At 40.0% G+C, this 27809-nt stretch overlaps 1 protein-coding gene across 4 annotated transcripts in view; it reads right to left on the reverse strand.

The window, feature by feature from the left end:
• Positions 1–27809, reverse strand: part of ncor2 (nuclear receptor corepressor 2) — an 88766-nt gene that overhangs the window by 36861 nt on the left and 24096 nt on the right. For all 4 annotated transcript variants that reach the window (XM_035913089.2, XM_035913087.2, XM_035913088.2 and 1 more), the window contains exons 4-14: positions 26456–26633; positions 22290–22472; positions 17633–17746; positions 11885–11941; positions 10024–10076; positions 6123–6189; positions 4926–5098; positions 4633–4726; positions 1115–1293; positions 389–443; positions 200–298 (exon numbers count right to left, since the gene is read on the reverse strand). In XM_035913089.2, the coding sequence (XP_035768982.2) occupies positions 200–298; positions 389–443; positions 1115–1293; positions 4633–4726; positions 4926–5098; positions 6123–6189; positions 10024–10076; positions 11885–11941; positions 17633–17746; positions 22290–22472; positions 26456–26633 (1252 nt within the window). The remainder of the gene's footprint in view (positions 1–199; positions 299–388; positions 444–1114; positions 1294–4632; positions 4727–4925; positions 5099–6122; positions 6190–10023; positions 10077–11884; positions 11942–17632; positions 17747–22289; positions 22473–26455; positions 26634–27809) is intronic.

Here is a 27809-nt window from a genome sequence, read left to right on the forward strand (position 1 = left end):
AACACGGTGAGATGATGATCGTGTTTACAACAGACATTATCAGCCTCATTCTGAGTTGATTTTAAAGGGACTTAAGTCTTTCAGTGTGCCATATTTACACATAAAGTACCCCATGTGCTCTACACAAAAACAATCTTATCTCAATTCAATCACAATGCAGAGAATCTATCAGAAGTGTAAGCCTCAAAGATGAAAATACCTGGCTTCTTCCTCTGCGTCGGTAGTTCCTTCGCACAATGTTCTTGTAGTTCTCATTCTTTTTGGTCAGGTAGTAAAAGAGCACACACTCTGCCACCGTCTGAAACATCAAACAAATGTCATTTCTTATGCCTTGAAAAAAGGGAATGACACAAAAACAAAGGAGAGGAGAGGGAGAAAAAAAGTATACCTTTCTCTCTAGAAAAGACGCAATCAGACCAAAGTTTTTGGGGTGCTGGATGAACCTGTGGAAGCACAACAAAGGCAACAGAATGAATCCAAAATAATGGTAATTTCTGGAATGTCACAAAATACCACGAAGAGAGTGCCTGGGGGTGGGATGACGTCAGCGATCACAAAGAAAGAAAATGAGAATTTATGACTCAGCTTACCTTAAAAAAAAACAAAAACAAAAATAACAGAAAAAAGGAGAAAAACAAAAACACTGCTTTAAATATAAAATCTATTACATAAATAAATATTTCAATAAATAAATAAACCAGTTACTTAGTATTTCTTTTAGATCAGAATTGTTAGAAGAAGAAGCTGAAGTTTGTGTGGGGCCAAACTTTAAAGTTGACGATTTTACAGCACGGGTTTGATTTGGCTGCCTGAAACGCCTCTTCTCAATTCTCACGAAAGAGGAAGATTCACTTCCTTACCAACAACTCCCTGACCCTTTCTCGGTCACACATGTTTCACAGGGAGTAAAAGGCGCAGTTCGCCATGTTATATAAAAAGCAAATCTCAGGAAATTTTATGAAAGTAAGAGCTGAACTGAAAGTTAATACAGCATCTGAAAACAGAATAAACCTGTAAAGATGAAGGAAAACCAACAGTCTGGTCATATGCTGTGCTGTGGGTGTCCAACAGCTTCTGTTTCTAGATGTGTTATTATCAAAGGAAAGGAGCTTACTTCTCTCTGAACGTGTCCTTCTCTTGATCGCTCCACATATTCATAACCTGCCGGTCCTTGTACACCTTCATGGGGTCGCCCATCAACCCATTCATGTTGATGAACTTGATGCGTTGCTGCTCAGCGTCAAACAGCATAGGAGGGATGACTGCCAGCTGTCGCATTTGCTTCTCTGTGTTCTAGTGTCCACGCGTGCCACAAACCCACACAAGACAGAGAAATCAACATCCTGGAGTGAGGGGGCTGGTCTCCAGAGAGACATACAGCCTAGTGCTAATGCAGACATGCACTCTCTTAAAAAGTCGTGTGATAGCACATGATGTTTGAAGCATTTGGAAAACAAGCACAGAATTTCAGTGTGATTTGGTGACTCAGCAGGCTCTGTTATGCTAGGTCTAATAGCAGCTCTCCTTCACAGACTTATTTCCCATCACTCAATTATTTGCAACGTAACAAAGAACCAAAACCTCAGGACTGGTTTGTAAATGAAAAGCACTGTCTTGTCGTCAGCTTTCCAAAGACTGAAGGTTTGCAGTCTAATCGACTGACAATAAGTAATCATGACACTGTCAGGAATAAGTACGAGTCTTTGTGCATATTTTTGTGTGTTAGAGTCCAGACTTCAGTTTAGTAGATGAAGCTTGTGATGAGGAGGAGGATAACGTTTTATCTATATGCCAGTCTCGTTGTGTCTTTCCTTTGTGTTTTCACTTCTTTGGTGAGGGGGACCTTGTCTCAGATGATAAAACATAGGTGTGATCCTTCATATCGTGAGTCTGAAGGTGCAGACATTAATTAAAATTTGCATTCTTGGCACTTTTCTCCTCTGTGACTGGTCTGTGATATTTTCAGTGACTATATTTTCAATTTGAAAATACACTTTGAGAACTGAATTTCATTTCAACTGGAGTAATTATTATCTTTTGTACTTTAAATGCCCCACAACACTTGTCTGTCAAAATATTTTTAATGCTAAAATTCTTTCCAAAACCTGCCAATATCCAGGCAGTTACTCGGCTGTGATTTTGAAGTCCATGCTAAAGTTCCCCATTCTCTGCCTGAAGGTTTCGATTCATCGCAGAACAATTACACAGAGTGTAACGGGCAAGAACTATGATTACTGTAGCTAAGGCTATGGGTCAACTGTGCAGATTACACAGCACATAAAGCAAAGAGAAACGAGGTAAGACTACCAGTGAGAGAGCCAGTAGAAACTGCCAGAAACTCCTAAAGCCTTTGAGAGCATTCCAGCTGAAAGCAGCTGTGCTAGCTTCTGGGTTGTGGTGGCCTCAAAAGTATAGTTGGTTGTTTTTTTTAACCACTTAAGCCCCACGCCCCGGGTACCGGGGCAAAAAGAAGGAGATCACGTTTAATTGGTTATAACACGGGTGAGAAATTTAAGTCCAGACATGTGTGGTATCCACAGAAACCTCTGAATCTCAGCTAAAATGTCATATAAACCATTTCTACAACCGCCAAACACACCGAAAACAAGCCATGATTAAACGAGCAGTTACGTAAATGCGCAGAAGTCCGCTAAACAAACAAAACCGAACAAGAATTTCTTCAGACTTCATGTATCAGGCTAAAGAAAGGCTGGTTATCTTCTAGATTGGTTGAAGTGATGTGAAGGTGACATTGTTACTGTGATCCTATTGGCTCAAACAGTTAAAAAGAGGTGCCAATCATGCAAATTGACCAAAGGAAACCAAAGTTACAGCTCTGGCCCTTTAAACAGAGTTTAAAGGGCCAGAGGCCAATCAAACGCTCTATGCGCACTGCAGAAAAGGGCCATTACCATGTAAATGTGTGGTCAATTCTTCAAAAATATTTTTTTTAAAAGCATTTTAGGCCTGTTAATAAAATTAATTAATTTCTGCTCTTTAATACATAAAAAAATTCCAATGGTATAGTCTCCAATTGTGTGCCGAAATTGGACATTTTTGTACAGCGTCTGGATATTCATGTATTGACAGTGCTGTAATTTTTCCACTGTTTCACTTTAGAAACATAAATCTTTGCACAGATGATGTTTATATGTTGGTTACTGGATTTCTGGAATGAAATGTGAACGGAGGCATATTTTTTAAAAGTGTTATATGCTAAGAAATGTAAAAAAAAAAAAAAAAAAAAAAAAAAAAAAGGCGAGGATAAAATCTACTTACTTTTTCTGTGTTCCAGTCTCGGTAACTTTGACACAGTAATATCTGCTTCAATATTTACACCTCTGATGAAATTTCACAAGTGTTAGCTTTATTTTGATACCAAGATTGTAAGGACAGAGTTTGTAATTGTGGAGAAATAATCAATTAAATTTGGGCATTGCATTTTCGAGCAGGAAGCTCAGAAACCCCTTTGGGGCTTACGAGGTTAAAAATAGCGGGTGTGGGTTTGTGGAATCTGACATGTTACCCTGGTACCTTGAATATGGTGGCTGTGATGAACATTGTCATTCTGCTTAACTGCATTTATCCATGTGGCTAGAGACTGGTCACATACAAAGTACACCAAAGGTAGAGGAGAAAAGTGCCATGAAGGCAAATTTTTATTCATGCCTGCCAAAAAAGTGAAAATACAAAGAAAGACAGCGCGCCTGGCATCTGGATAAAGCGTCATCCTCTTCCTCACTACAAGCTTCATCTCCTGAACCGAAGTCAGGACTCTAAAGATGTATTTATTCCTGACAATGTCGCAATTATTTATTGTCAGTCGATTAGACATGCAACCTCCAGTCACTGGAAAGCTGATGACAAGACTATCATAGCCGAAGCAAACCAAACATTTCCCACTGTAGCATTTTCACATTTAAATTCACCTAACAAAACACAAGTTGACTTATATTGAAGTCAGAGAAAATGCATTGTTTATGTCAGCATCTCTGGCACTGCTCTGTCAGTGAATCAGTTTGAATTATGACAGAGAAGAAAGTAAAGAAACAAGGAGGAACTGCTAGTGATCTGTTCAGATGAAGTGCTGCAGGCAACAGCACACCTCTGACTTCTTAGCAAGGTAACCAGCTTTCACTTTTACAGTTTTTGTTCAAAGACTCACGTCGTGTGTTTCAAAAAACAAACAAAACAAAAAAAAATTATGATTGTTCAGCATGATGATGGGAAACGCCAATTACTGACAGATTTTCTGGTCCTTTTTTCTCTTTTTACACCTATAACTGTGTGAGGTGCAGCATTAAACTGGTATCAGTACTGCCACCAGTAACTGCAGGTGTAACCAAAAAAAGAGCAATAAAAAACATCCAAAGTGCAGTGAATCTAAAATGCTACACATCAATATTTGGCCTGAGCTGCACTTGCCTTTAAACCAGCAGCAATTAACATATAGACAATTTTTAAGCTCACAAACTTCACATATTTAATACGAAATAGGTGAACGCTCACATATACAGATTTACATATTAAGGCATATCACATTTCTCCAAACTGAGTGGGGAGAACTTACAAATACAAGATGCACATGAAGACCAAGTCTAGGGGCTAAGCCACTTTAAGAGAAGAGCTTACCTCATGCTCAGATATTCCATCAATGATTTCAGAGACTTCATGTTCACTGCGAGCTGCAGATGAGGTCAGCCCACCCCCTCGCTGCCCAACACGGCTACAAAAAGAAAAAAAGAAGACCCGTTCATTCAAATCTACCCACACACTGCTGGCAGTGAGCTACCTACATCACATGATGAAACAAATCCACATTAACGCTTTACAAGAGCAGCAGTAATAAGGCAACAAATCAAACTGATTGAGTCTGTTACATTAACAGTGTCTGTTATGGGGGTAGGGAAAACAAATCATCCCACCTCTGCATTCGCTCCTGCAGCTCTCTTTGCTTGCGGATCTCTGGGAACTGTTTCTCGTAGTACTCCCGCACCTTGCTTTCCTTGGCTCTGCGCCGTGGGTTGTTTTCAATGCGCTCCACCTTCTTCTCCCAAGCCTCCATTAGCTGGTCATAGCGCTGGCAAAACTTCTGTTCCTGAAGGATCACAGAAACAAAACGAGCTCAGTCTAATGTGGATCTATTTAAATATGATCCTTATGCCATATTGGATTTGAACTAGGAGGAGTATTACGTTTGAGAAGATGCATTTCCTGAAGATTTGACAGGAAACCTTAAAACACACGGCAACCCTCAAAGAACAAAATGATTTTTCACATTACGTCTCCTGGGTGTATCCTACCATGCACCCCTGTGTGTTCAGAGGGGGCAAAGTGACGTGTTGGTATTCTACGAGGAGTCTAGCCTCGAGTCAAATCTCCGGCAGACTGTTTTCCCAGCATCCTCACAGGCAGGCTGTAAAGCAGGCCATTAACCCTGGTGGAGACACGACCCTCGGCGGGCTCATAAATTACAATGTAACGTCTCCCTTCACTTTGCCCACAAGGAGCTCCTCGCTTTGAGAAGAGTGGACACCGTGACACTGATGAGGTGCTGCATTTGAACCATTTTTTTTTTTTCTTACATCAACTTACAATACAGAATATGCTGTGATAGAGTTCCTCTGGCACCGACTGAGAGATTAGATGCTACTTTCTCATCATATATTTTTTACTTTTGGATACACGCAAATGTCAGTAAAAAATAATGATTTCCTGTCAAGTCAGTTGATTTTACAATGGCTGCCTGGCTCTAGCATCAGAACTCACCCCATTGATCTCAGCTTTATTTATAGTCATGCTCTTTAGCTCAGTCTTACTCAGGCCCTGGCAGGCTGGAGCATTGGGTAACCCTGTACACTGCTCATTACAGTGTACAGTGAATTCAAAATTATACTTTCAGATGACAACATAGGTTATTTTTTTGGTTGGTTTTGAAAGCAATTGTTTCCCAGGAGCACAGTGCAAGTACCAACAGCAGATCATACCCACAGCCCTTTTTTTTTTTTTGGTATGCCTAAAATGGCCACGCACTTCAAGGAGCAGCTGGCCCACTTTCATACTAGTCATCCGTCACGGGCTAAGGCCAGCAGAGAGTCAAAAATGTGAAGTTCTATACTTACCCACTGCTTACGAGCATGATTTCTCCTTTTGAAGTATAAGATGAGCTTCTTCCTCATCGCCTGGTTTCTAAGAGGAGAAAACAGAGGGCAGAAGGATGGGAATAAAAGAATAAGGTGAGAACATGTGAGGGGGATCCAATCATTGTCAGACACTGCTCTGGCTTTCATCATATTTCTCTCACATAATGGAGCCAAGCCTATGATGTCCTCAAGATCCTCAGGTACATTTTCTATTATTTCAGGAGCTTCTGTGCGGCACTTCTTTTCTCAATACAAAAATAACCACATACATACACACACTCTCTCAGACTCTCACACACTCACATAAACACAAACAATGCCTGTCCTTGTATGCCACCGCTCGATAAACTCAAACTTGCTTCTGGGTGGAAAGGACAGCGAGGGAGCCAAACTTATAAAACTTGTCTGTGTTGGGAACAGCCAGCCACAGAGCTTCAAATAAAGGTCAGGGCCAGTAATCTCCTTAGGCAGCCACTCAGTTTGTCTCTCTTTGCTGCAAGACAGAGTTTTATTCCTGACACTTAATCTGTCACTTGTAAGGTCACGTTCCCCACTGATTAATGTAATCTTATTCTACATTAGTCACTTCAGCTGAGCCGCAGGGTCCTTCAGGTCATGGACAAGGACGGAAAACTAGGAAGTGGGCTAACAGGGGTGTATGACTCTTGTGAAAATTTAAAGATAGCACGATAGCATTCAGTAAGCAGAGATATAAATGCTGACGATGGCCCTGCTCGCATTCCCAACTTTTTATCTGTAGTACCAAAACCAAGTCAGATCTACAGAGCCTCAACCCCCAACCTACAAAAACACTCCCATGCACACACACATACAAACACAGACACATGTTGAGCTGTGGCTTTGCAGCAGGGTTGAGGAAAGATAAAAGCTGCCAAATCCAGCTAGATAGTGTAGATGTCCACACATGTGGCCTATAATGGATGAGAACTAACTCACTATGGCAAAAACAGGACTGATAGATTAAGCTCTTTAAGGACAGAGATGGCTTTGTCCTCTAGACACCAGATGGCAAAAGGAAAGATTAGCAGCCCTGAACACTTACAACTGTTTCCTTTGTCCTGCTGTAAGCCGGTGCCATTTCTGAGCTATTGGAGAACACTGTAATTTGGCATTATACCTCTAAAACATGATGGCTGAAAGATGCATTATATGCAAAATTGTGACAGATGTTCTACAGTGGTGCCACCACACTAAGAAAAAAAAAACTTTTCAAATCTCATAATTAGAATTTGCCGTTACAGTAAACTGCATACAAAAAGGATATCTGTAAATGCCCTTTGTGACACTACTACTGTGTGATGATACACTGAGATGATGAACTAGGATGGAGACAGAGATCCACAGAGATACTACTAGTCGCCTATCCCAACATGAATACCAAGGTTATCAAACCAGTTAACAAAACAAAGGAGTCAATTGTGCAGGCTCAAAGCGACACACTGGTATTTAATAACATAAACACGAAGAGAGTGAAGACAGTTTTCAGTTAATTGCTTTGAGGCAATAATACTGATCAAACGATGAAAGGATCAAAAGGGGTGAAGACAGCGGTGTGCGGGTAAGAGGTCAGACACATCTTGTGGTGCGCCACTGCCCAAACTACAGTACCAACAGTGCAGGCGAGCCACTACACCCTCCCAGAGTCGTTTGATGTGCCTCACTGTGAATTACAGTCCTTAAAAGATTACAGATGGACATAAGCTATATTGACAGACATGGCAGTGCCACACAGGATTGTATACTTTCTGCTCCTCTCTTATTCCAGTAGGCATTTTTTTGTGCTTGCTTGTCTTTTTAACCCCTTAGCCTCCCCATTGTTACACACATTAATTCCATCAAGTCTCACTACTTAGCTTATCTCACATCCCCCTCTGAAATGCCATTGTTTGTGGTCTGCCAATGGGTAAAGGATAGTTGAAATATGGGATGTGGTGGAAAGCAGCTAGTTTCTCACACTGAGGCAATATAAAACCAATGCAGGGATTAATGGCTGCTAAGGTTACCAAGTTTCAATCGCAGGAATTATAATAAAAACAAAAACAAAGGCTAAGTTAACAGAATATAACAGGAGTTGCCTTGTGTAGACCTCATTTACATTATGTAGGTGTTGTTGCTCTTAACGTTTTACTATCAGGTTTCAAATTCCTTGTATACACTGATTACACATCAATCAGTCGCAACATTAAAACTAGCTCCTGAGTCTTCTGCACCTCTTCCTTGTGCTGCTGAAGCAGTTCTGGCCTGCCAAGGGGGGTGACTCCCCAGGACTTTAGCAGCAGATCCTTAATATCCGATAAGTTGCAAAGGAGACCCTTTGCAGTGAGATCAGCAGGGTGAAATGTTAACCAGTTAGCAGCTGGTAAGGCAACAACTACAACAACAGGACAGAGAACACTATGATTGGAGTTGTGTGTTATGTTTCATAATAATATATCTGGAAAGGAGAAGTATGAATTGACACTACGTCCATGGTTTAAAGCACTCAATTTGAACATAATTTGAACAAAAAGAACTATTTTCTTTATATGTTACCAAGTATAAAGGTATCAAGTATCATTAACCCTTAACAGATGTCTCTACCAGCAAACTGCAGGTCCTGGTGCCACTGATGATGGTTTCCAAAAGCTTGAATAACAAATCCTTTGTGCCTACATTACCAGTATATGCCAGTCAACACTAAAGACAGGAACCAGTCAACCATCGCAACTTATATTCCTCCGCTTTGGTCTCTGTGGCCTTTTGACTTTCTTGTAATCCGGATTCAGCTTCATAATTTTTCTCAGTACATTGTGTTGCTGTGTGTGGTTACCACAGGCTGCAAGCTGACAGGAAATGCAAGCAAATGTTTTTACATCTCTCTTGACAAGTGAATTTGCACTCCATTTCCTCCATACCATAAAACTGACTTTTGTTCTTTGTTTTTGTTTTTTTAAACACAGGTTTCTGCCAGAGGGCTGTGTATGGTTAGTTTTGATTCAAGAAGATCAACTTCTTGAATCAAAACCAACCATACACTTAGGTAGGTCAAAGGTTTGTGCTGTGCTAGAAGCAAGACTATCGTCTGTGTTTCTTAAAGTGCCGACACACACAGACACAAAAAAGGGATATTAGGTAATTAGAACAATGTATACGTTTTTCTGGTCTGAAAGCATCTAATGTTTTGGTAGGTTAAAGTAAAATCCAGTTTTCCCAGATGAACACTGTTTTCACCAGGTCTTCTCCTTCCAATCTCTTCGCTAATTTGGGAAAAAGTGGCCCTAAACATCCACATGATGTAAAAGAAATCATTATTTAGAAGAGAACACCCTGCACTGTTGAAGGATCCAGTTCTTTCACCGATGTTCACCATTTAGGACAGAGGTCAACAGCAGCAGTTCTTCAATCCCATGTGCATCAACACACACTGACTACCAATGACCTTATCGCTAATTCACCAGTTGTTGACCCACTTTCAGTGGGCGGTCTTTGCCAAAATCACTTGGATCTTTAAAGCTGCCTTTTTCTCCTCCCTCTTTGTGTTCACTCGCAGCTTAATTTATTCTATTGCTTGACAGGTGCGATTTTTTTTTTTTTTTTTTTTTTTTTTTTTAAAACAAAGGACAAAAACCACAACACTGACACAAAAAACTTAATCTGTCAGTGGGTTTAGGGCTTTGGCTAATCGGTGTACATCTTTAAATACATCCGTTTGTAATTAATTTATATAAAAACATGTCCATTAAGAGCTCTAAAGTGACATTTATCCCACAGGAGGTCCCATGTCAGTTAACATATTCAATATGTTACACCTGTATTTTAGTGTTTGTGTATAAAAGACTTAGTGATGAGAGTGTGTAGGCATATATAATGACAAACTCACATTTTGATGTTTTCATGGTACTGCTTGGTATCAGATGGCTGGTTGTACAGAGGCTGGATTGGAGGGGGAAAAAAGCTGATGAACAGAAAGCCATTTTTTTCCAACTGTATAACAGATAAAACAAAGGTCATATCTCACTTTTCTTCCAACGTGTCATGAATATGACTCTCACCTTACAGCAAAAAAATAAAATAAAATAAAATATGACCAAGAGTTAACCTCTTAAACCGCAGGGTTTTTCCTGAGGTTACTGCTCAAAAATAACATGTCCAAAATAAATATAGTATTTCTCTGCATACACTCTGGATAAACAATCTTAGTATCAAAACAAAGCTAAAAATTTGTGAGACCTTATCAGAGGTGTAAATATAGGTGTCAAAAGTAACTGAGGATATATATTTTTAAGAAAATATGAAAAAAAGACCTTTGAAAATATGCTGTAGTATACAAAACTCCAGAAAATCATGAATCACCATATGGATATTATGTGTGCAATAGTTGCAATGCTGCGGAGTGAAACTGAGAAAAGTTGCAGAGGTTTTAGTGAAGACATAGCCAGGCGTATTGCAATTTGGCACAGTGAGTGAAAATTGACAGGTATTAACAACATTAACTTTCTTTACATGCCTAAAGATTTCTTGTATTTGAATATTTTCTGAAGAATTACCCACATACACGTGCATAATGGGCCTTCCATGAATGTAATGGATAGTCTGTGGGCCTGAAAATTCTGAGGGGCAGTAACTTTGGCTTCTATTGGCCGATTTGCATGACTGACCCCTCCTTTTAATCATTTGAGCCAGTAGGATCACAGTAACATCACAACGTTTACATCAACCCCACCAATCAGAAATTGCAGGGCGAGAAATACAAGTGAATGCAAAAAGCACAACACTTACCATTGTTAAATTCAATCTTTGTAACTGTCGGAAAATGGCAACGTTTTGGCAGGAAACGGTCTGAGGCATTGTGGGAGATTTTCAGGAAATGAGACATAGCCACGATTTTTAAAGTTTTGGTATAAAAAGCAAAGGTAAGGCTGAATTCATGTTACAGTTTTTAAAAGTGAAATATAATTTCGGTCTTCTTTTGTTGCTGGTTCAGTGAATTTTGTTCAGCGCGTGATGAAAGTTGCAGTTTTGGGATCTATGCAATATCAGCTTTTAGAAATTTATTATTTAAGGGTTTCAAGAGGTTAGCAAGACTGACACAAAGTTGTGACTGACAGAAGACCGATAACATGATATAATTCAATCCAGCGAACTCACTCATAAAACAAATAAACTATTCGATTCAATTCAATTTTATTTATATAGCGCCAAATCACAACAAAAGTCGCCTCAAGGCGGATGGAGAGATGGATGCGTTGACAAAATAGGGATAGTATTTTGCGTAGGCTCTTGAATAGGCTCATTTAAAAAAATAAAAAAATAAAAAAAACTTAAAAAGCCAAGTGGACACACTCAGTGTGCTACTATGCATGTGGGAGTAAGATGTATGGACAGCCAGATGGACACACATAGTATATCAGGATGTAGATGAAGAAAAACACAGTAGTCTAGAAATGTATAAAGGAGCAGAAGTACTCATTTCAATACGACTGCTAGAACAAGCAACATGCGAGTCATTTTATTTAAAATTAACTATTTAACATACCACCTAATTGAGCTTTAAGATAGCACACAAATGTTTTCACTTCATTATCTTTAACCTAAGAACTGAGGTCATGATGTGATCAGGCTTGTTCCTCTTCCCTAAGCATCCTTTATCCTTCTAATGTGACCTTGTGAAAAAACACGGGGGGTGGAGGAAAGGGAAATGCAAAAACTGACTTGTGAGATAAAATAAAGTCTCTACTCACCAGCTCTACCCTGGGTCCCAGTCCCTCCAGTATCCTGTGAGCTTCTTCTGCCTTTTTCTAGTGAGCAAAGATAAACACAAGTAGAACATTAGCCGGCCGCCTGCACCTCTGCCATCACCACGGCAACGCAATGAACATGCTAACTTGATCACTAAGGCTACACCACTGCTTGCCGGCTGGATGGAGAGATGGATGCGTTGACTATTATTAGAGCTTTTAACTGAAGCTGGGCCGCAGCTCCTTGCCTCAGCACCCTCTCCCCTTTCTCTCTCTCTCGCTCAGATAAAAAAATAAAAGATTACTCACCACCCCTGAGCAGAGAGGTAAGAGAGGAAGAGCAGGCGGGCAGGAAAGCAAGTGGGAGTGGAACAAAAAATGAGTGGGAGAGAAAGAGCAGAAAAAAAGAAGAGAAAAAAAACACAAGGAACAAGGAGGAGTGGGGGCTACAAGGCTTTGGTACTTATCTAATAAGAGACATCTGATGAAAGACAGAGAAAGCTCTCACCCCGAGCTACCTACAGCCATCAACCCCTTAAAAAACAAAATTCCTGGTCCAGGGACCATAAAACAAGAGAGGAGGGGTTTTGGGGCATGAAGCTGGGCAGTTAAAAAAAAGAAAAAAAAGGAGGGGGGGGGACAAAAAACAAACAAACAAACAAAAAAAAAAAAAACCACACACCCCCATCTCGGGGTGTCCTGTGTGCTGCTGTGCTCCTCCATAAATTTATATTTAGCTCCCTCCACTAGACAAATGTTGAAAGCAGTGGCCCAGACTGCTCCTCTCAGTGCTTTTTCAGGCTTTTCTTTATTCCACTATGTAAGCTTAATCAAACAGACCCTCCTTGGTGGCACGCTGCACGCTCCGTTTCACATCTCAGTTCATTTTCCTCAATGATCAATCTAAACTGCCTGGGCTTCAGCTCTTTTTCCATTAGTACTACCTCAACGCGACTTGAAGTGGTACGACCCGTCTCGACTTGTTTTCCATTACAATCGACTACCGCCTAAGGTGGCGTGGGGTCTTTATAGCAACGCGTGCGAACGTCCCGTGACGTCATTTGTACGCGACATGAACACGACAACTAGGGCGGCTCGTGTCCACCGTGTTGTTTCCGTGTAGCCATTTCCCTTGTCGCCTGGTTTTAAAAATGGCGGTTTCAATTTTCGTGAAGCAGAAGCTCTAATAACTCATCGTGTGATGCCTCTGACTAGCCAATTGGTGGCACACAGTTTTTCGATGTCATATTTTCCAGTCGCCCTGGATCGCTTGGAACCGCGGTCGAGTAGGTACCCAAAAAAAGCATATATGGTATCAGGTGTTATCACGTAATGGAAAACCCTAAGTAGGTACTAATGGGAAAGGGCTATTACAGACAGGATGGCAGTATAAAACAAAGAAGGGTGGTGGATGGAGAGGAGCATGTGGGAGAAGTGGGTGGGTGTGTGATGAAGCCTACACGCTTCACCTCCCACCATGTTTCTTCACTGTAGAGGTAACAAAGGAGGTGTTTGGGGACCTTCTCCTAAGTTTATACAAGATTCATGCAAACAGACTTGAAAGTGAGACCCCAGAGAAGCTCAGCACAGCTCAGCTTCAGTCAACACAGGCTGACAAGTAGGTCACCTGAGAGGGAATCCAAATGACACAGCTCCTACCTTTAAAACTACCGTGCATTTCCTCCTATGAATGCAAGCAAAAGCACTGATGCTTTACATATGCACAGCATACATATCTTTGAAATGCAAATACTGTATCGGAATGTTATTATTCTTCCTTCAGTCTGATTAGAGTTTTTCCTCATTCCTGTTGCTCGTCACCAGTGAGTAGGTGTAACAGGCTGCAGAGTGTTGCCTCAGAGAGCTTGCTCACTACAGAAGCAGTTAATGAGCAGCAATTATTAAAAGCAGCCTTTCATCCTCAGGGGAATTGGGAGACTCAAGGATTTATATTCATTTCCTGGCTGTGACACTTTAAGCAAATTTGAGAACAAGACTGCATGATTTCTGACCTCAAACTGCTTGAAACACACATTCAGATGAAAATACTTGAAATTGCATGTTCAGAGATAAAGAGTGAGGAGGGGGAGCAGACAAGACTATTCTGCTTATTTCATGAGGGAGGGACAATGCTTTTTATAACTGCTCTCTCGATCCATGTCTACCACACATAGCCCATCACGCAACCGAAGCAGAGAAGCTGGTTCTATTATTTCAATCACACTCCCCTGTGGTAGCACACTGGACTTAAGGTCTGCGCAGTTGTAAATCAACTATTTTCTCCAGCAGGTCATAAGCTCAAACTAAAACTACAACAGTGTGCTTTTTTGTTTTGGGGGGTTTTTTTTGTGATGTGACTACAATCACAAAACCTGTGAAACTCCCATTAGGGGGGAAAAATAAAAATAAAAAACAGATACGAAAAGATAACAAAGCCTAGAGGTCAAACTTAACACAGAATAATGAAAGAATTTAGAATAGCTCAATGCAATTTTGATAAGCCAGTGTAACACAGGATCTTTTTTCCTGTTGTGTTTTGTGTCCGTGTTCTAAATATGAGAAGAGTGAAACTGAGCTAAGCCTTCCCCAGAGTTTGATAAAGGGCTGTCAGCAGAAATGAGGCTGTAACCCTGCATGAGAAAGCTGGTGATGCAGAGCGTAGCGGGAACAAATGACAACACAAAGACATGAGCTCAAAAGGGTACACGAAGGCTGAAGTAATAATAGACAGATGCTTAAATACACACACCTGTGTGTGGCGACATGTTAAAATACATATTCAAGGTGGTGTTCAGCACACACCTACCAGTGATTATTTTTGTTTTAAATTGGGTATAGCACCAAAGCTGAGGGACATAAAGGATGCAAGTTATTTTGCAACCTCTAAAAACAAGCAAACATGTGAGGATATATCGTTTGCTTTAAAAGATTAGGGTGCACAAGCTCTAACTTCCACACAACAATAGGTCTCCACAGCCCGGTGTGCTTTGAGAAGTTTGAGTGCATTAAAATATATATATATACACGCTCCAGGAGCCGTTGAGTCAGATGTTGCCAGGCGTAAATGATTTCTATCTAGAACAGGCCATTTACTGTTAACTGTTGTCTGCAAAAAAAGATGGGGCTGTACAAGTTATTCTAAGATTTCCTGGCATTTCTAGAAGCTACCGTACACCTTCAAGTGTATTATCACCTCTGGGCTGAGTAGAGTTTACACTCATTCACATGTAGTATTTCAAACCAAGCTAGAAAAAACTGTTTTCTCTGAGCATGATATCTTTACTGCCTCAGATCACAATACCTGGATTCATTTAATATCTTACTGTATTATGTTAAATTTCAGTTTTCTAAGATCATCATCTTTATATTTTAATTATTATCTTGAATAAAAGGGAAATTCTCTTTTGAGAAAAAAGTCGAAGTGTGGAGATTCCAGTTTCAAGACAAACTGCCACGGCTCCTATACCCTCTAAACAATGCCTTGTGTAGTTGAGTTAGTGAAATCTTACATCATTTTCCATTTTAGTTACAAGGAAATTTCTCTTTTAGCACATAAACACAGTATAAAGACACTGAAAAGATGGTGCAGAAAGCTGCACCTGGCCAGAAGGGAAATAAGCCAGAATTAAAAATTTGGCTTGATTTGTAAAATATGAAATAGCAAGAATATCAATGGTCACACCCTTGTGCAATAAAAAGGATGCATGTTGTATCACAAGATAAGACAGCTGTCCAATCTGTTTTACTAAATCATCAACACCAGGCATTTTGTAGAGGGTATAGAAGCTGTCTGGAATCTGTGCATTTCCACTTTTTAGCTAAAATAGTATTTTGACATCAATTGCAAAATTTTGACTTTATTCTCAAAACATAGAATAATTTCTTAATATGGCCCTAACACTCCTTCATAGAGAGGGAGAACAAATATAAAACTAGAAATACTTTTTTTTTTTTTTTTAGAAAGGGAGGGTGAAGCAAAAGCAAGTTGGAGGGTCGGCTGTAGGCCAAAGTACATCAAGTCAGTGAGAGGGAAGTGGGAAGTGTTACAGAGGTAACGCTACAAGTCAGCCATTTGTACACATCCAGATAACTCTTAAGCAATGTCCTGCTATTTCGCAGAAATGCTTTGAGTCGGCTGTGCCTGATGACAGTAATAGTTGTGAAGGACAACCCCAGCTCTCCTAAAAGGGCTTTCAATGCCATTTGTGGCCATGAACTAGCAGAAAATGATTGTTCTCTAAAAACCAAGCTTCTGCACAAAAACAAAACCTGAAGGCAAACAAATGACGCAAAAATGTTCTGCTCTGCAGTCAGATTCGGACACACAATACCAAGATTTGTCGGTTTGTTTTTTGTGTAACGGTCCGACATACTGCCTTTAGCCAAAGGCAAGGACATAAAACGTAGCTGTAAAAGACGTAGGCTATGACCAACACGTCACTTTGTGCTACTGGAGCCTCCAAACACGGACTAACACAGGATGGATGACCCTACACTGACATGCCCATGATGATTCAAAACAAGCAAAGATAGAAAAAAAAGTGTCCCTGAACTGGGTTTTTTGTTTTGGTTTAGTTTGGGTTTTTTTGAATGACATTTAATCAGGGTTAAAACTTTACACCTTTGCGATCAATTCTTCATTTTTGGTGCCTTGAATGTGCCAGAAATGTTGACAATATTGAAATTTGCTTTGTTAGCAAACAAGTAGTTGTTTACCTGTTCCTAAATCCAGCTTCTTTTCCTGAATCTGGGGGCACAGTGAAATGAAAGGAGGACTTCCCTTCTTAAAAGGCCGCGTTATTAAAAAAATAAATAAATAATAATAAAAGAAAAGGAGGTGCACACCTCCTTCCGACCACTAGAGGGACCGAGAGCACAGAGAATCACTTCAAATATAGACTTCTGTACACAACATTCTCTGCAGCACATAATTATTGCCTTGATTTGGACTTTTTAAATAAATAAATAAATAAATAAGACTGGCCAGATTTTCTAAGGAATTTTTTATTTTTTCTTCATTTTTCTTTTTGGAAAGAATTGAGAATTTGCATAAACAGACCAGCATAAAAGACACAAGTGCATTTATATAATTTCCTGATATGTGTATGTTTTTTGTTTGTTTGGGGTTTTTTGCATGCGTACACCTGTGATTCATCATACTTGATATGCTGACCTTTAGGAAGTCGTTCTGCCTTGCCTGACATTAAAGACTAGAGAACAGGTAGGAGACGCATCTGTGACACTCACCGTCTCTGTTACACAATTTAGGGTTGGGCTTTTTTTCAAGAATTTAATCAAATAAGGTATTTAAAAACAACAGATCACAATGAAAAGAAAAAGAAACATTCTTGCAGACTGTATAAACCCACCATGAGCAACACAAACCATGATTATGGTGTAAGTGTATTAATGAAAATCACAAAAATACTATAGACTACTTGTATGTTATGCGGTTTCTTTAAAGCTACACCTGCTGTGCAATTTAGATTAGCTTACAGAAACTATTTTCAAACTCTGAGCAGCTTCTCATCTCTGACATTAGAACAAAATTAGCATACATCACACATCAGAGAATGTTCTGAGGACAGCACAACTTAATTTAGGGGCTTATTGTGCACCAGCCAAAAACCACCCAAACATGAGGAAACGGTTGCCCTCCTCCACTATTATTTACTTGTGCCGATAAATATAGTCAAAATGAAGTGAAACTATTTCAAATGCAAGGTGTGTGTGCGTGTGTATTCCACTGACCCTGTTCTCATCATAGATGATCTGCACCAGGCTGCGGTGCTTGGCCTCACTTGGTGGTGGCGAGATGGGTCGCTCTGGCTCATGGGGCTTTGCGGCCTCCTCCTCCAGCTGTTGCTGTAACGTGCGTGTAAACAAAGATGACAGTTAATGCTTAAAATAGGGCCCTGGACTTCAAGGAAGACCTGCAGCTCACAGGTTTCTGCTGTGAGGTTAGACAGTGTGCATTAGATCAGCTGTCCTTCTCTAGCTCTCCAACAGGGACAGCATTAACTGTCCTATTTACTGTAATAGCCATTAGCTCCCCAGGGTCTAGTTAATCAAAGAGTTACCAAAACAGCTTGTAAACAGAGCCAATGCCTGGTGTGTAGCTTGAACATCCATTGACTAAAAAAGAGAGACAGAGACGGACAGAAAAGAGAGAAATAATGACATGAACATGTGGAAAAACAACACCAGACAAATACTGGAACAGAGGAAGTTCTTTAACCTACTAGTCATCTTGGCAGGTGACCAAGCTTTACTTGTGATTACACTACAGAACCAGAGGATTAAGGAAACTACTGTGGAGCATTTTGGCATTCAGAAAGAAGCTAACCAGTTTATAGAAAGAAAAGCAGAAATAATAAATGGAAAAGCAAAGTGTAAATGCAACCAAAGGGGGACTGCTATTCGAACTGTGCATTCTACCCATATGTGGAAGAGGCTAAATGTACCAGTCAGGATAATTAATCCGCCCACACTTTATGACACCAACATGCAGCATGTGGACACAGCCACTTCCTTCTGACTTTGAAAACGGAAGGCAACGATGAGCTTAAACCTATTAAAACACTTTTAGACACTTAAAACACTACACAGAAAGCTGGAGCTTAACACATTCATTTTTAAATAGGACATGCTGCATATGTAGAATCGACCTATGAACAACCGTTTTCCTTCTTATTATTCAGCAGTGCCAGTCATCCAAGTCTGTGTCTAACAGTGATTTGCTAGTTAGCAAGAAATTAACTGTTAGCCTGTTCTTAAACTCCAAATACTTAAAATTACCTGATTAAATTATCCAATCACAATTTAGTTTTCTGTCGTCCTTCTGAGATATGTTAGGTAGTGCTTAAACTCTGAATTACTAAACCACAAGAACAAGTATCCAAATTAAACTTGTATCAACAGATGAGACGCAAGGTGGAGAAAAATCTGATTACAAGGACTGTTGCATTTAATTTACTGCTTCTTTTCAATCGCTAATTGAAAGAGTCAGACCCAAGGACAGACTTTCAGTAAAAGCTTGACAAAAATCTAATTCAGCAGCAAGTATAGTCTGATACTTATAAGAAACTCAACTTAAAAAGCATCAAAAGTCTCAATCAGGTAAATGTAAGACCCAACTACCCCCCCCCCCCCCTTTACAGTAATAATAGAGCTATCCACCTCTAGCTAAAAAGAAAATGTGCATTTCAAACACTGAGCATGAAATACATTGACAAATATCACAAAACTATCAGCACAAATCTAACAGAATTAAGTACGTACTGAAAGGAAAAACATGTTTCTCTCTTATTACAGCAGGCAGGAAACTAACATTTTTGACACCTTCCCAAAGAGGTGACAAGTCTATAAAAGACACAAAAGAGAGCTGAGATCTTACTTCCTGTCTACCTTATTTCCATAAGATTCAGTCTATGGGTCTGAAAGGTGGAGACAGAAACTGGAGAAGTGTACTCCGCTATAACTAGTTATCTGGAAGAATAGACCAAGTGCTGCTGACCATACAACGTATCTACCAGTTAAGTCAGCCACGTTCCCCTCCCCACTCCTCCTTCTGATCTCCTGACAGGGGCTTCAGAAAGGGGGGGGAAAGGCAGCCTCCAGAGGATCTACTTGAGAGGAGTATAAGATGGATCATCTTTTGCCATTATAGCCCTGGATAAGAATCTGGTGAGGCAAACAGACATCCCCACAGAGAGCCCCCTTCCCTGTTCAAACCCACCATGAAGTAAAATAAAATAAAACAGCCATCCTGAGCTTGGCTGACATGAATCATGCTGGCTGTAACCTAAACCTTAACCGCCACCCATTCACCAACTCTGCCAAAACCTTTTAATAAAGTTTTAGCATGCCACCTAATTAGTCCAGATGTTTTAATGCTCGAAGAGAGCCGGACTGTAAAAATATCCATAAAAAATACTGTGTGTATTAAGCGACGATGATGAGGGGAGGGATCTTGATTTATGCTGGCGAGCAGCTGAGTTTAGATTCTCCATCATTTAAAAAGGTTCGACACCAAGGTTGAAATCCAATAGCTGGCTTCATTTTGGTTCTTGTGGTAATTTGGGGAAAAAAAGAGAGAAAGGAGGCAGTTCTCAGTTTCAGCAGTCGTGTTGTTCATGCCAGCAAATTTTACGGCAATAGTGTGGCAAAAACAGGACAAACTACAGGACATGTTGTGATGAGATTACATCAGCGGTGACACCAATGAGGTCTCAGACCACCCTCATCTCTGATGTCAGGGCCATCATTTTACTGTCAGCTTGACTGCGTTACTTAGAGCACTGTGCAAATGTTTTGAGCCACTCTCATTTCTGTATTTTTTCCTTCCAACCCAGACTTTCTTGTATTTCTTTTTTATTAAAGTACTGTTGAGCAATAGCTCTCCAGACTTTCTGAGGGTCTTTCAATTTGCTGCTTTTTCACTCCTGCTACTTAGCACAGACCTATGAATCACTCAAGCATAAACCAGGAACTCAGTGGATGAACCAGTATTGTGTCATACCTACAACTTTGCAAAGAACCAATTTTAAGAACATATTTAGTCAGTTTGTTACCAGTATCCAGTTTGTCAAATATAAAATTGTATTTTTTGCACAAAAAACTTAAGTAAAAGTTCGGCATATCCCAGCAGTGTGCCTTTTAAAAATTGGAGGAAACCGGAGAGCAATGCAAAATCATTTTAACACAACAGAAGAGCTTTTAATGTCCTTCAAGAAGCCTAGAGAACTATTGCTGAAGACTACTTAAAGTAGAAAGCCTGCCTAAAAGAGTTCAGGCTATGTTGAAGAATAAATGTGGTCATACCACTTGTACCTCAAGATTGTTCGAGTTGTACAAACTCTTTGCGTCATATAATTTCCACGCATGTTTTCATGTTTCAATAATCCTACACATCTTTCCTATTTTCATAACAAAATATGAAAAAGTGAGCGGTGAATAAAGGCTTTTACACGCTACTATAAACAGAAACCACAGAACAAACATATAAACATCTGGCAAAGTACTCAAACCTATTTTGTGGTAGCTCTTGTTACAGCAGGTGTCTCCGGGAGTACATGTGACACACTTTCACAGGGTTAAAACCATACCCCACACAAACTATCACATGTATGTTGAAGGAACAGTTTCAGTAAAAAAGAACAAGCTTGGCCATACAATTTCATCACTGATCATGGAAGGAAGCCAAAGGGGAAGTGGTGTGGTCAGCATACAAGTGGTGCAGACAAACACAAAACCTCACCATAGTCTCACTCCTCCCCCAGAGAAGCTGTTATATATAGCTCCATATACATTTTCAACTTACTTTTGTCCCAAATTAAATAGTGAAGAGAACTACGCCTGGTGTAGTTTGTGAATATGATCACTGCACACCAAGCAAAAAGCAGCTACAAGCTCAAACGTGGTGATTACAACACAGCAAAGACTATTTAAGACTTTATTGCTTTGATGCCAACTGAAGCCTGGCAGGGAAAGTCACACTGGAAAACCAATTATTTCAAACAAACACGACGGTACACTAAGAAAACTCAACACAGGCGAATGCAAGTGCTGGCAACGTCTTCTACAAGCACGACAAACAGTTCAGTACTTTTTTTTTTAAACCCAATTTCAGTGTGATTTATTAGCATGAATGCAGGATGACTGCACATGAATGACATCACAGCAGTTTCCACTGAACTTCTACGCACAAAATATCTCACCCACACAACTGATTATGTGTGGAATGTTTAACACTCACATGGATACTGAAAAAATTTAAAGACTCAAAATGAGTTTTCCCAAAATCTTTAAATGGTTATAGAATTTTCTTTAAATGAAAGCAGAAATGTCTGCCCCATGTGATTATCATGTACCATAATGTGCTTAAAATATTTCCAGGGTTGCTGTGGCAGCAGAGCAGCAAAAGAAAGAGATAGCTAATGAAGAAAGAAGTAGGTTATGAAGAGGAGGAAAAGGAAGAGGGCAGCAGCCAATATGCTGTTTTGGGAGCTAGAAGAGCAGGTAAGAGCGACATGCACACGGCAACCCACCACGCAGTTACCATCACAAACAGAATCCACTTTTGTGGGAAACCCTGCATAATTATTTACAGTCTAATTTTATGTTTAATGAAACTATATTTTGTAATCTAGGAAGGTAACAATGATTGCAATATGAGACGTAAATGTATCATACTGACTGAAAAGGAAAGAATGTGAAGCTTTTTCTTCATTGCTGTACAAGATAAACTATTTTGCAATCTAGCTGGCAAAGACATTCTTGGAACACGTGTTGCCACTGATTAAAATCAGCTTACAACACTTTTGTGATGCTAGTACATTCATAAGATGGCAACATTTTGTAACCAGTATATCCTCAAAGTTAAGAGCAGAACTGTACATACACACACCTGTTTTTTGCGAAGCTTGCAAATCTGCTGCTCCACCATGCTGATCTCCCTGTCCACACGGTCCATGTTCTGAATCAATTCTTCCTTGGAGAATCGAGCTGGAACCAGCTCCAAGTCAGGATCCATATGGACAGGACTTACAGGGGAGATGGGCTCCAGCTTCCCAATGGCGCTTCCACGATCCTACAAAGCACAACAGAGAGCGCAGTGTCATGATTAGATGTAAAACATATAAAAGATGTAAGAATGAAGCAAATGGGGGTTTTTGTAGTGTGACACGTGTATACAATGTTATAGCCAGAAGGTCAGAAAAAAAGAGCCCTCACAAACAACAAGCATAAAAGCTGTTGCTAGAAGCTCTTCATAGAGAACGACCTTGTAGGTTTCCTCCCACGCCTTCCATTTCTCAAGGCCACTCTATAAGAAACATCATCCAAACAGTGCGTGTACCCTTTACATCAATAGCACATGCCAGTGAATAAATGCCAACACATTGGCTCCGTGAACACACAGATTCTCTCACCAGATTTAGGCACAATAGTGACTGTTTAAAAATACAAAATCACTCCATTTTTGTTGCTGTGACGACACTTTGGGAGATATCAGATTGGTAGTGGGTGTGCGGGAGGTTTAAATTCTGGTAATACTCATTAACCAGCAAAGTAGAAATGATGTGAGTCAGTCAAAAAAAAAAAAAAATACAGCGGTCTCTCCATTAACTGAGCAGCGTTTGTGGCCCTGCATTTCCATTTCTGTAGCTCTTTGGCTACACAAAGAGAGGGACTGCGGGAATTCAACTCGACAGCAGCTGCAGAATTGCAACAGTGTGTAGCCGCCCACCAGCACTTAAAAAGAAAATAATCAAAAATAAAAAGCATGGATGACAAGCAGTATAACAATAACAATATTGTTTCTCTGCTTGTTTTATACCGGTATCCAAAATAGTTTTTATGAATTCAACATATCAGGAAAAATTCACTTTTACTATTTTATGCATTCATATTTTCTTTAAAAGCTGGCCTGCTGTTTCCAGATCTGCTAACACCCTCTTACATTTTCGACAATGCCCCCGCACAACTTTGTTTATATTAGACTAACGGCTGAAGCTACAGTGGGAGGTTTACATGATCACTCATGGTCTCACTGTTTCCTTTTTTTAGTCCACAGATTGGCTTTCAAACAGCACAAGCAGTTAATATTAGCACCCCACAGCGCTGAGTGCAGCGAGCTACTGTGAAAGCTCGTCTGAAGTCACTGCACTAGAAAACCACTTGACACTGAACTGACAGAGTTAAGTGTGTTACGTTAATGATATTAGTTTATTGCTATATAGAGAGACAGTATGTCAAGCCTCCGTACTGTTACTCCTCTGGCTTTCTGCCGTAATGGAAATACCAGTCCTTAATGCGTGCCTCTTGGAACTGTATACAAGTATTCATGGCATTTTTTGCAGCCAAAGGAAAAGAGAGAAGCAGGGAGGAAAAAAAAAAATCTCTACAGTACTTTTATTCTCTGTGCACACAAACACAAAAAAATTGTGTGATCTCTACACCAAAGTGTTGGCTATGTGGACAAACACCCTTGTACACTCAAACCATTATAACTGCCTGAACAAGAGGAATGCATTTTTTTACTGTCTAAAATACATCAACAATTATTAGAGGAAGAAAAAAAAACAGCTGCTGTCATTTCTCAATAACAATTGGGCCAAAGATCTGTGTGCTTGTGAATGTTCCTACTTTCTGAATATATGCACACATTTTAGTGTTTATCCAGCTTGGGTTTTGTATTGTGTTATTTTTAAACGTTTGAAATGAAGGTTACGTAAGTAGGCTAATCTGGACCAGGCAGGTGGCATTACAGCCCTGCAGATCTGCTGTGACTGAAAATGTCAGTGCCAGAGGATGCTGAGGCGCTGTTCTTAATGATGAAATCCTAGGATAGCCCTAACAAAGCACTCACCATATTTAGCAGTAAACTACAGGACATACTCATGTTGTCCAAAAAACATCTCTCAACTATAATAACTTTCAACAGCTGCAAACTAAATAGTTGAGTTAGAAACCTTGTTTATCCAGATGGGATTTGATGATATGACAAAACTATGAAGTTTAAACCACTACACATTTTTCAAATCGACTTCTCCCTCTGATTTTGCTCCCTACGCTATCCTTTGTTTGGTTAAGCGGTACGTCAAGAGTTCCTAGACCTTTGACATTGTGTGAAAACGTCATAGTTCAATCGCTAAGCCAAGCCCAGTATAGGTTATAGCTTAACCGTTTCACACTCTTCAGCATGATGTGAGGCCTTAGACATCCTGTTCTCATGCTAAGTTCAGGGTTCACTTTCTCAATTCTAGATTGAGAAAGTGCTAGAGTCAACCTACTGAAACCGATGTGACTGAAACATGACTTTCACATATGTCAAAGGTGAATGTCATTATAATACTTTGCACCTAATATAACACCAATGCCAAACAGCACTTGGTTTAATTGGATGCCCTAACAACTAACCACTCTATTCATTCACAGATGCTAGCAAGGATTAGAGTATGGTACAGCCCACAAACACAATCCTACTAATGCCACCACATGTGCAAAAGCCAAATCATATCATTCCCTCCTCCTTCAAAGCAATCCCGGTTATCAAAAGTGCGTCAATCTAACCAACATATTACTGCTTTCTGTGATAGACCTCAGAATAAAAGGATTGTACACACGCAACAGCAGCAGAAACCTTATAAGAAAATACTCAAACAAATTTACCCAATACCAATACCCAGTATGCCTTTGAAAAATATCATGTGGAGCAATGACACTGTTTTTCCTTCCCATGTACTGTCGAGACCTCAAGTCACTGAATGCTCTCAATGGGAAAACCACAGCACACGCAGTGCACTTCTGTATTATACACAACTTTGGCACCAACGGGAGACCGGCGTTAATCTGCCAGGAGAGAATGGCTGTCATTCAGATTTTTTTAAAGACGGGAGAGAGAGCGAGAGAGGGGAAAGTGCATTAGTCAGCTTTGTCACATGTGAATTCCTTCAGTTCCATAAATATTTCATAACATCAACAGCAATGCTCATTTTTAAGCCATATAAGGCCAGTAAACTCTGAGATCACCCCTGTAAAGATGATTTCTCCTAATGTCTCACTCTTATGCTCCAAAACCACAAAGGATGATTGAACAATGGTTTACTGTAACATGCTGCCTTTGTCCCTCTGATTCTCAGTCCATGTGAGTCATGCTGCAACCATCAGCTTTGTCTGCTACTACTGATACTACTGGCCTACTCCCTTTTTACGGTTAGTCTTTTACTCTTATTTTCCTCTATTACCCTTTATCTGCATCTCCCTACATCTGCCCTTTGCCTCATTTCAGCCGCATCTCCCTTTCTAACTCAGTATCATTAGGTGCACTTGTTCCACACAGTGACTGCATCTGACATCACTTACATAATGGGTTTCCAGCCCTTGCCGCTCTAAGGGGGAATTGCTGGCATTCCTGAATGTTTCCCTGCTAGCCTAAGAGTCTATGTCTTTTTTCCCCTGCGCCGTCTGTTATTGTTGTATCTATTTACCATTCCTTGGCTGGCTGCCTCCCCTGGCAGTTTGAAGCACTCTGTGTAAAATCAGGAACACCTCCTCATCAGCAGCTCTACACACAAGCAAGTCGTTTTGATCTGTAGTTCACACAGTTTTGTGCTCAGTCTTTTGAAATCTAGGTCAGCTCTATTATTTATTAATTGCTGTTTCACAACTCCCTTAGTCTTCCTACTGCTGCTCACAGAGAGCCAGCTTAGCTACAATGCTGAATCTCTCTCTACAACCTCGGCTGTGTGTCTAATAACATCCTCTGGGGCTCTGAAGGAGGCAAATAAAAAACAGATTTCTAGGATGATTTTTTTGCGTGTGTGTTATTTTTCAAGGAAAACTTACCATTTTTACATGATTAATCATAATTGTTGAATATCATTTTGGTAATACAGCAACCTCCCAAAATACTGATTGTGTTAATTGAAAAACTTTGTTGTACATCTAGCCCTGTATTTTGCATTTAGCATGGCTTTCTTCTATTGTTATTAGCAGCAAAGTCAAGGACGAATGTTTTTTGTTTTCATTCACTTGCTGGCACTTTTACTGTACTTCATACCAACTACTGACCTTTGTCATGTCCTCAGGCCCTCCCAGAGGCAATGGCGGGCGGTGGGATGAAGGCCTCATCACAGACTCTGGTCCCATCTCTAAACGAGGTCTTTTGATTTCTGCATACTCCACCTCTGATTGGCCAGTGGGCTCTGTTAGGTAGATGTGCTCATAGCGGATATGCTGCTCCTGTCCTCTGCAAAAGACAAAAAAAAAAAAAACAAATGCAGCAGATAAGAAAAAGTACAAAATGTTATAGAAGGAAAAAAACAGATACTGATGAAAAGCAACATTTCCTTGATATCTTGTTCTTGCACAGACATGGTGACTCCATCTTGAAACGCACAGGACCAATGATACTGTTAAAGTCCAGGTGCCACATACGAAAGGGCACTTAAAGATGTCTTGGTGACTTAGTGCCTTGTTGGTTTTGTGTTAAGTGAGTACAGCTTATTTATAAGGGTAATTTGCACAGACATTAACTCAAAGTGCTCTACAACAGAACAGTATAAAAATAAATACAACTACTGGAGAGAGACACAATAAAACCTGCTCTATACCAGATAATTAAAATATAGTAGCAAGACAAAACCACGGAATGAAATAGAACTACAGTAAACAATTAAAGGCAGTTAATATCAAACAGAATCTCTTGCTCTCCTTTTAAAAAAACTTACAAAGTTGGCAGTCATATAACCAGAGTGAAAGACTACTCCATAGCTGCCACTGAGTGAAGGCTCTGTCCCGCTACTCTTCAGTTTTAAAACCTCATTATAATTCCCACATCCACTTGGGTTCAACTGATGTAAATTTTATAAATAGACTGAGCGTGAGGGTCCATGTTGAACAATCCAGAAGCTTGCCCATGTTTTGTGATCATGCAGACGCAGAGAATTTACATTAAATGGCACCGACTACACATCGGCCCAAAGCTGGAGCTAGACCATTTAGTGGTCTGTATACAAGTGTTTTGAAATAAATTCTATAATCCACTGAGACCAATGTAAAGTATGTATAAAATAAGGGTAATATGAGCTTGCTCCCTAGAACATGTTAGTCTGCCTACGCCATTTTCTCTTGAATATGAGAAAGATGGGTCATCTAACCCAGTAAACAATGTCCACAATCTGTGCAACAATACTCATGATACCCACTAAAGAAGAAAATAAAGAAAATTCAATTCAATTTAATTTTTAAGACACCAAATCCTAACAACTGTTGCCTTAAAGCACTTCATATTGCAATGTAAAGCGCCCACAATAACACATAACACAAGAAAACAGAAAACAAAACGAAATAACAGACCCAGCACTGAACCCCGCATGTTAGTAAGCCATGGAAGAAGAGAACTTCAAGCTTCAGTTACAGTCCA

Source organism: Neolamprologus brichardi, chromosome 12, assembly GCF_056152115.1.
Source record: "Neolamprologus brichardi isolate AB-2024 chromosome 12, ASM5615211v1, whole genome shotgun sequence".
Taxonomy (NCBI): domain Eukaryota; kingdom Metazoa; phylum Chordata; class Actinopteri; order Cichliformes; family Cichlidae; genus Neolamprologus; species Neolamprologus brichardi.